At 44.0% G+C, this 10590-nt stretch overlaps 2 protein-coding genes across 4 annotated transcripts in view; one reads left to right on the plus strand and one right to left on the minus strand.

Annotated features, from left to right (window-relative positions):
• The window catches only part of LOC112067942 (uncharacterized), a 539689-nt gene that overhangs the window by 518999 nt on the left and 10100 nt on the right, over window positions 1-10590 (plus strand). The window lies entirely within an intron of this gene.
• On the minus strand, window positions 643-6627 carry LOC111958328 (zinc finger protein 90-like). Its single transcript, XM_070437225.1, is given in 4 exon segments — window positions 643-1230; window positions 1233-2075; window positions 2225-2336; window positions 6515-6627. Coding segments are annotated over 3 exon segments (1104 nt in total). The 5' UTR covers window positions 2328-2336; window positions 6515-6627; the 3' UTR covers window positions 643-1072.

Consider the following 10590-nt stretch of genomic DNA (forward strand, 5'->3'; position numbering starts at 1 on the left):
TTGTTTCTTCAGACAGAGGACATTTATCCAAAAAGTACGATCTTTGTCCCATGTGCATTGCAAACCGTAGTTCTGGCTTTTATTTGGCGGTTTTGGAGCAGTGGCTTCTTCCTTGCTGAGTGGCCTTTCAAGTTATGTCGATATAGGACTTTAAAGCTTGGTTGCAAATGAGTCCTCCAAATGGACAATGACCCCAAGCATTATTCCAAAGTTGTGGCAAAATGGCTTAAGGACAACAAAGTCAAGGTACTGGAGTGGCCATCACAAAGCCCTAACCTCAATCCTATAGAAAATGTGTGGGCAAACTAAAAAAGCGTGTGCGAGCAAGGAGGCCTACAAACCTGACTCAGTTACCACTGCTCTGTCAGGAGGAATGGGCCAAAATTGACCCAACTTATTATGGAAAGCTTGTGGAAGGCTACCCGAAACGTTTGAACCAAGTTAAACAATTTAAAGGCAATGCTGCCAAATACTAATTGAGTGTATGTAAACTTCTGGCCCACTGGAAATGTGATGAATGAAATAAAAGCTGAAATAAATCAATCTCGCTACTATTATTCAGACATTTCACATTCTTAAAATATAGTTGTGATCCAAACTGACCTAAGACAGGGAATTTTTACTRGAATTAAATGTCAGGAATTGTGAAAAACTGAGTTTAAATGTATTTGGCTAARGTGTATGTAAACTTCCAACTTCAACTGTAGGTGTATGTATGGTTTGTTAAACTTCGCAATCAATGGTTTTTGCTTAGCATACATWTTAAAGTGAAAAAGTGAGCATCAGCGTCACTGTTACCATGGAATTGCACACTACATACATCTTCACTACTTCGTCAAGTAAAAATGAATTAAGGCACTATCATTATCTCACTATAAAACACCTAAAGACACAAAGTTTGTCACTCTTCATCAGTGAAGCATATTTACAGACACCATCACCATATTATCTACTCTGCCTCATCATACTTTTTCTTTCCTAARTTCTCCTCATCCAGTTCCCTAATACATCCCAAACCAACATAATTAACTACAAACTAACTAACTAGTACTACATTACATGTCACTATACTCTATACATGGACTGTGTGCATTTTCTGCTGGTGTATCCTGACGTAGCTCCTCCCTGAGAACCTCCTCCTGCAATGCGTACAGGCAAACAGCCTCTCTCCCTTGTGGACCTTCAACTGCATCTTCAGCTGGTGCTGGTGGGAGAACTTATTCGCACACTGGGGCAACTGTAGGGTTTCTCCCCTGTGTGGACCCTCTGGTGCCTCTTCAAGTTGGACGAGTGGGAGAAACTAGCCCGGCACAGGTGGCAGCCGAACGGTTTCTCCCCTGTGTGGACCCTCTGGTGCCTCTTCAGGTTGGACGAGTGGGAGAAACTAGCCCGGCACAGGTGGCASCCGAACGGTTTCTCCCCCATGTGCAACCTCTGGTGGATTGCCACCTGTTGGGGGAAACGGAAGGCTTTCCCACAGAACGAACACAGGAAGYGCTTCTCTTTGGCGCYGCCACCTTTACTAATGCTGTTTCCACTACTGTCATTTGTCAATGGGCTTGTGTAGCCATTTAGTGTTGAGGCACAGGAATTGTCTGAGGTCTKGTTTAACATTAGGAGAGTGTGAGGAGGACGAAGGCCAGGGAGTGTCTGTGTTGTMGCAMGGTCCATGTTCCAGTTAATAGATCCTATAGAAGGCAGGCTRRTGGCAGCACCTGTTAGGGGGTTAACCTGAGGCCCCATCAGTCTCTCTGAATCACAACTATAGGAGCAGGACGGAGCATCGCTAGCMGAGTCTGTRTCTGTTCTCTCCCGCCGCATACAGACACCTCCCTGTCCCTGCARACCAAAYYTACGYCTCGCCCTGGTCTCATCCAGTCTGTTGTCATGGAGCCTAAGATCGGATGTTGTTTTGTGTTCGACTGTCTGTTTCTGGTTGTGGTTAASAGTGTTGTTCYCCAGCCCAGAGTTGAGGACGCTGTCCCATCCACTGACATCCACTATGTCACCTCTGGTCCTGGCCTGCGAATCCAAGATGGCCACCCAGTCTCCTTTGTTAGCCTCCAGCCAACTATCTGCAGGAATAGGTTACAAAATAGACTTTAAAAAATATGGCAAAAAAACTCTACATATGGAGTTGTATGGACAAAATAATAGCCAGGTGYATCACTATTCCCATTGAAGATCTATTACTGTATGTAGGCTATATGWATTTCTTCCTTACCTTGCTCCCCCATCTTTACTCCACTCAGCAGATCAAYGCTCTCTGCTTCGTCTTCCATTGTCTCCTGTTTGACCAGCAGCCGATCAGGCTTCCCATCCTCCATGTCTACTGACTGCAATAGTAAAGGTTGGCTTTAGTTGGCAYTGTTTGGGTTGGACTTGTATCATTGAAAGGCATGTACGCAGACAACACTATTTGGATCCCCATCAGTTTTTGCCGAAGCAAAACTCTTCCTGGGGTCCACAAAAAAACACAAAGGACGACAAGTAACAAAACACTTAGTGACAGACAAGGACAGTCACACAAATTTAAAATACGATATACAAACAATACAACAACAAAAAAGTGTGTGTGTTAATGTGTCTGTATGTGTGTCGCCTCACAGACCCTGCCGGTCAATGAGATGCTTGAGTAATAGGAGATGGGAGTTCCATGCGATCACAGCTCAGTATAATACTGTGCGTTGCCGTGAATTTGTTTTGGACTTGGGGACTGTGAAGAGACCCGTGGTGGCGTGGCTAGTTTAGCCCACTGTAGTATAATAAGAAACGTTTTAGCCAGGGAAAAACGAACTTGGCCTAGTGAAATGTGCACTAGGCTAAATTAAAGAGGACAGATTGTAGTTATCTGCCCCTGATTAGTCATTGAATGATTGGCAATCATCAAAAGGTTTTGTTATAAAATGACCCATCAAAATGAAATGATTGAGAGAAGAATTGGGTTTCTACACCATAATATAACTTACGGTAAATCCAAGTATTTTCATTGGGTTTACAGTGGGGAGAACAAGTATTTGATACACTGCCGGATTTTGAAGTTTTCCTACCTTACAAAAGCATGTAGAGGTTCTGTAATTTTTTATCATAGGCTAGCACTTCAACTGTGAGAGCGGAATCATAAACAAAATCCAGAAAATCACATTGTTATTATGTTTTAAGTAATTATTTTGCATTTTTATTGCGTGACTATAAGTATTTGATAACATCAAGAAAAGCAGAACTATATTTGGTACAGAAACCTTGTTTGCCATTACAAAGATCATACAGTTTTCCTGTAGTTATTGGACCAGGTTGCACCACACTGCAGCAGGGATTTTGGCCCACTCCTCCCAACATACCTTCTCGATCCTTCAGGTTCGGGGGGCTGATCGTGTGGCAATACGGAACGTCAGCTCCCTCCAAGATTTTCATATTGTGGTTAGGTCTGGAGACGGCTAGGCCCCACTCCAAGGACCTGAGATGCTTCTTACGGAGCCACTCCTTAGTTTCCCTGGCTGTGTGTTTGGGTCGTTTGTCATGCTGGAAGATCCAGCCACGACCCATCTTCAATGCTCTTACTTGAGGGAAGAGGTTTTTGGCCAAGATCTCTCGACATGGCCCATCCATCCTCCCTCATAAGGTGCAGGTCGTCCTGTCCCCTTTGCAGAAAAGCATTCCCCAAAGAATTATGTTTCCACCTCCATGCTGTCACGGTTGGGAGGGGTGTTCTTTGGGGTTGTACTTCAACCTTCTTCTTCCTCGCAAACACGGCGAGTGGAGTTTAGACCCAAAAGCTCTATTTTGTTCTCATCAGTACCACATGGACCTTCCTCCCCATTCCTCCTCTGGATCATCCAGATGGTCATTGGCAAGCTTCAGACGGGCCTGGACATTGCGCTGGCTTTGAGCAGGGGACCTTGCGTGCGCCTGAAGATTTCCAATCCATGGACAGCGTAGTGTGTTATAATGGGTTTTCTTTGAGACTTGTGGTCCCAGCTTCTTCATGTCATTTGACCAGGTTTCCTTGCGTGTAGTTCTGGGCTGATCCCTCACCTTCCATTATGATCATTGATTGCCCACGAGGTGAGATCTTGCATGGAGCCCCAGACCGAGGGTGATTGACCGTCATGCTTGAACATCTTCATTTTCTAATAGATTGCGGCCAACAGTTGTTGCTTTCTCACCAGCCTGCTTGCCTAGTTGTCCTGATAGCCCATTCCCAGCCTTGTGCAGGTCTAAATTTTTATCCCTGATGTCCTTACACAGCTCTCTGGTCTTGGCCATTGTGGAGAGATGAGTCTGTTTGATTGTAGTGTGTGTACCAGGTGTCTTTTATACAAGGGTAAAAAGTTCAAAACAGGTGCAGTTAATAAGGTAATGAGTGGTAGAACAGGAGGGCTTCTTTAAAAGAAAAACACTAACAGGTCTGTGAGAGCCGGAATTCTTACTGGTTGGTGGTGATCAAATACTTATGTCACGCAATGAATGCAATTTAATTACTTAAAAATCATACAATGTGTATTTTCTGAGATTTTTTTTCTGGATTCCGTCCTCAAGTTGAAGTGTACCTATGATAAAAATTACAGACCTCTACATGCTTTGGTAAGTAGGAAAAACCTCTCAAAATCGGCAAGTGTATCAAATACTTGTCTTCCCCACGTATGTCATTTATCTTCGGATAATATAATTTCATAGTTTTTTTTATTTTTAGCAAAAATTTCCAAAAATTATCTACATTTACAGTATGTCCAAACCAATCAAGCTGAGGCAGCCTGGCTGACTTTTTTGCCACCTATTTTGCATAATTTATTTGACCTAGTGTTGTCATGAATACCAACATTTTAACAAACGATACGATACCAGGCCAAGTATCACGACACCGATAGTATCTCGATACCTTGGTAGGAAAAAATATCTGTGGCTTAGCACCTGTGGCGCCCGTTCATCGGACGCTTGTTCACGTTTTTAAAAAATGTCTCCAAAAATCTGTCACTGAAACTCAGACTTCTACTCATAAACACATTGATTTAACTTCAGCAGTGTATAATAGAAATACGCATAGATGGGCTGATTTGCTCATATTTGCAAGGCCTACCTGTGATTTAGCTGGAGGAATGGGAGGAAGGAATATATTGTATGCATATTAATCCTGCATGTCATTGTGTCAGTATGGGGAAACACTGCATGAAACCTTTTACTTCTTTAGTTAGGCACCAGGCACACACTGTCACCCTCACTCTCAAAAACACACACACCACCACTCTCTCTCCCCAAAACACACACTGCTCCCAACTTTACCCAAGTTAGGCACAAACTGAATTTTAAGGAGCACCAGAAATAGATTTTTGAATATACAATGCTCACAAAAAATAAGGGAAACACTTAAAACAAGCACAATGTAGACTCCAACCGTCCAATCACACTTCTTGTGAATCAAACTGTCCCTTAGGAAGCAACCACTGATTGACAATAAAATTTCACATGCTTTGTGCAATGGAATAGACAAAAGGTGGAAATTTATAGGCAATTAGCAAGACACCCCAAAAAAAAGGAGTGATTCCTGACAGGTGGTGACCACAGACCACTTCTCATGTCCTATGCTTTCTGGCTGATGTTTGGTACACTTTGGAATGCTGGGCGGTGCTCTCACTCTAGTGGTTAGATGAAGACGGAGTCTACACCCAACAAGTGGCTCAGGTAGTGGCAGCATCATCCAGGATGGCACATCAAGTGCGAGCTGTGGCAAGAAGGTTTGCTGTGTGTCTGTCAGCGTAGTGTCCAGAGCTATGGAGGCGTACCAGGAGACACGGCCAGTACATCAGGAGACGTGGAGGAGCGTTAAGGAGGGCAGCCAAACGCCAGAGCGCAAGTGACCGCTACTCCGCCTTTGTGCCCAAGGAGGAGCACTTGGGCTCCAGAAACCCATGCAAATGACCTCAGCAGGCCACTCGAGTTCTCGCAGGTTCTCCCGAACTAGTAAAATTCCACTTTTTTAGTTATACATGCACCTCATTGCTGGAACAACTACAAAATACATTACCAATGGATGTTATGGTGCCGCTGCGGGCAATTTTAAAAATATTTGATTGGGGCCTATCTAACTTTTTTTCTTGAATATTTGTGTAATGCTGTATTTTATGTTTGTGGTTTTACATTGTATCTGATTTGATTAGTTGTTGTCTTATGAATTTGTATAAGCGGCTCCTTGTGGAAAGAGACCTTGGTCTTCAATGATGACTATCAACATCAGGGCCGGTATCTAGAAGGTGTTCTCAGAGTAGGAGGGCTGATCTATGGATCAAAATTTATTGCGTCACATACACAATTTATTGCGGTTTGTAGCGAAATACTTGTACGTTCAGCGTAATAATGTCTGGATCTAAGATTTATGTCCCCATCTGGTCTTTTTGGCTTTATTCATTATAATCTAAAAGGACTAACAGATCCATAGATCAGCTATCCTGCTTCCGAGAGGCTTTTGTGATACGAGCCCTGACCTAATACATGCAGACAGTAGTTTACAGTGGGCTACCTCAGTGAGACTGTGGTGTGGTCCTGTTGCTGCTCAGCGGCGTTCTTCTGTGGGTTCGAGGAGGTGTAAGTCTGGTTGTCCTCCATGACCATGGTCCCCTCAGGTTCCCCAGACCCTCCCAAACTCTCCTTCACCGCAGCATCTCTGGACCCTCCTCCTCCTGGAAGAACAGGTGGTACAATATTACATAGACAATACACTCCTCATGATTGCGTTACACCACAGTATAATAAACACACTTTCAACATGGAGTGTTTACCCTTATACCACTACGTTGAGTCCTATGCTGTAAGTTACAGAATGAACTCCGTTTTATTGTGTGTTATAAACCCATCATAGTGGCAATAAACATGTTGTGAGGTAAAAATAACGTCAGCTATCATAGTTCTAAGTCAGCCATCAGACAAAACTGACTAAAACATATTTTGGACATGTACAGTTAGGTGTTTGTTAGTGTGTGAGTATGTGTTGCTATATTTAGTAAGTGTATATTGGTTAAAAAGCACTTAGGTGTATGCAGAATAGGGTGAGATCAGATTTGTGTACTAAAGAGAGTCTCAATTAAAGTCTGCGAAAAGTCCATTTTGTGTTTATTAAACCCAAGTTTTTAAATACACCGATATGAAAACCACACATACACGTCTCAACTACAGAATCTTGCATGATAAACTACATACATTTTTTCATTAAAAAGTGTCTTGGGAAAGAAATTAAGTTAAGTTGAATGGCAGTAATCGTCAACCATTTTGTATGGCAAGCATAGGATTCCTTGTCATTTTATTTAGATTTTATTAAATAGTTAAGAGCTCTCTATCAATAATTTTGGCCACTACGGTTCATCAAGTTGTTTGGTGTTTATCTCTAGAGACTGCCTTCGCAATAAAGTGTCAGCTGTTTGGCTGTTTGTACACACTACACATCGGAGCGCTTTGTTGAATTGGTTTCTTTGAGTGTACAGTTTATAGATTTTAAAGTACCTCAAACATTAATGGGAAGAGGCGTAGTTCATCATTGATGAAAAGATTGTGGTCAGCAGTACTTGTGCTTTTGGTCAGTGGGATACTGTGTTCTCTGTCATAAGTTTTAATTACAAATTCATCTGCATCAAAATAACCAGTTGTCTCATCTGAGATCTTTTTTTTGTTTAGTTTTTTATCTATTACAATGTGTGCTTGTCTTTTGCCACTGTTTGCCCTAGTTAATATATACTGTCCTGATGTTTTTGTACTGCTAGAATTGATGCCTTTTCTTTTACTGGTGAAGTGAACTGATGTGAGTTATCCCAGTAAAGTTTATCTAAGAGTGTTTGGGATATTCTACTTGGTTACAAGGTTGCTTTCTGGTATTCTATACTTCTGTGCTGGTTTTGGGCCCATATTGTAATGATATTTTCCTGAATGTTTGTCACAGCTTATCTGGCTGTGAATATGTCTGGGTTGTTTTCCATTTCTCTCTCGCTCTTCTTCCTCTTCTCTCATCTATCTCTCTCTCTCTTTCTCTTGTCTTCTCTCTACCTTCTCGCTCCAAGCCATCTTCTTTACATGAGAACTCTCTATCTCTCTCTTCTCTCTACAATCCTACTCGTACTCTCTGTTCCATTCCGTCTTCTCTCTTCTCAGCTCTTCTGTCTGTCTTCTTTATCTCTCGCAGATTCTGATAGTTCTCTGATCTTCTCATCTCTCTCTACTCTCCTCTGTCGTCTCTCTCACGACTGCTTCGTTTCATTCGTTTCGGTCGGTCTCTCTCCTCTCTCTTCGTCTCTCTCTCTCTCTGTCTCTCTCATCGATACATTCCTTTTCTGCCGTCTCCTGCGTTTATCGTTTCTTACTCTTCTCTCTCATCATCACCACTCTTCCTGGGTCAGACTCTCGTTCTGTTCTCTCTTTCTCTCCTGTCGTTTCTCATACTCTCCTCTCATACATCTCTTCATCACCAATAACATCTCTACTCCACTAAAATGGGCTCACTTTTCATCATGCCTGCAGACATTTTAATTCTGAGACTCTGCTTCCCTAGCTCTCTCTTCCAGTCATCACATCTCCCATTGTCTCCTCTGATTCCTCTCACATGTCACGACTCACTTACTCACACTGCACCTACACCAAAACACTCCCAACACACACATATTATATATATCAATTACTTTCGGCTGACTGGCAATCTACACCCTACAGTGACTGAATATGTCAGTGGGTATAACACACTAAAGACAAACACAAATCAAACTAAACCTCCATTGGATATTAGTGAACATATGTTTTCCAGCAGCTGCATATACGTAGAAGAGTATTGTAAAATGTGTGTTTGTTGATTGATTAACATGTATGAGAAGCACTTAGAAAAGCCTTTAACAATAGGATTATACCTCACATTTCCCTGCTGAGCTTACTAGTATATCATTACCTATTTTAGATATAATCCAGGCAACCATTTATGTATATTTTTAAGTGGACTAGTCGGAACTGACTCATTTATTCCGATCAATATCGTCTTTTTGTTGTCTGGCGTAACCAGACAATGCTAAATTGTTTCTAGAAATTAACTAAGTTCTTAGCTTTTGGCTCAAATTTATGTCCCAATGGAAAGATTATCGAGAGACTGAGTGGGTAGAAGGCATCGCGTCTTAGTGACGGGATGGCATGTATTGATCGAGTGGAGCAAATGCACCGCGTTATTTTTTTAGTTAGTGTGATCCAAAAAATCAGGCGCACTATGAGTACCGCCTCCAGGTCGACAACATGTGCTTCGTATGGGTTAAAGAATGCTCCAGTCGCCCGTCATTTCATATCCTTTGTAGACAGAGATGTTCTCCAGGGCAACCTTGCACGGGCTAGGGCGTGGTGGTTTATTATTGAGTGATTTTCTGATCTATTCCCCGCCCACCCCGTGCCGCGCATTACTGATGTTGTTTTGTGTACATACTCGGGTAACGCAAGGTACTGTAAGGGAGACCCTGCAGGAGCATGACCCTATACGTCAGGCTAGAAGTCTAGGTGTGTTCCTCCAAACGAGCCCCGATCTCCTTCCTGGGTTATCGCATTTCCACCTCGGGGGTGGTGGATATGGAGTGTGGGCCGCATTAAGGCGTTGGCCGCTCACACTCTGGCGATAACTCCGACCGCTCCGGCATGAAGAGGTGGCAATGCGGTATTTGGTTACTGGGGGTCTCATGACAATATCACGTTACCGAGGTTAATATGGCTGGGGGGGTTGTTGAGGCCACGTAGCCGGCTGCCCATTAGCCGAATAACTGGGGGTCATGAAAAGGGGGGCCCGTGTGCGTTTTGTGTGGTCGGCCATGGGTTCAGGTGGACGGACAGAGCTTTTCAATAGGTTGATAGGCGCTGGTGTCACGTTGATGCCACCGTGTTGGCGCACCCGGACCCCTCTCTAGATTCATTAATAGTGGAAGGTGAGACGCGTCCCGAGGCTGGGGTGGGTGCCTGTGCTTCACAGCGCAATCGGGCTCCACGCACCAAATAACTCCGCCTCTTGCGCTGGTTCTTTTTTCGAGAGAAGTCAGTTCCAGGTCGAGGCGTAACTAATGATGTGTGGGACAGGGAGTTGTTAGCATGGTGGAAGTCAAGGGTCTGGAAGCGTGTGGGAAAGACACTGGGCTTGAGGGGCTTAAGCACCCTTTGTTCTCATCTGGACCGACCACCAGAATCTGGAAGTTAAATATTTGGGGCAGCTAGGAGACTGGAACTCGAACGTCAGGCCAAAGGTGGGCCATGGTTCTTCACCCCGATTCCGTTTTACTCTGGTCCGTGATAGACAGGCTCTCAAGTAATGTAAAAGGCTGAACGCACCGTCCCCGGCCGCGCGGCCGTGCGCCGGTGGCTTTTTTAGAATGACACGGGAGGAATAGGGGGACCCACCGAGCCTACTCCATCCTTCCCGCCTCGAGGCTGATGGCAACCAGTGGTTATGGCGAGTTTGGACTGCGGACATCGAGCGGGCGTTACGGGAGGCAGCCCTTGCGCCTCCCTCAGTGGTCGGCTGGGGGCGGAAGTACGTTGGCCGCTTGGTGTTCTGGGGATCAACTGGTTCGGTGGGTCACACCATACCCTCCTCGG

This window comes from Salvelinus sp. IW2-2015, linkage group LG34, assembly GCF_002910315.2.
Source record: "Salvelinus sp. IW2-2015 linkage group LG34, ASM291031v2, whole genome shotgun sequence".
Classification (NCBI taxonomy): Eukaryota; Metazoa; Chordata; class Actinopteri; order Salmoniformes; family Salmonidae; genus Salvelinus; species Salvelinus sp. IW2-2015.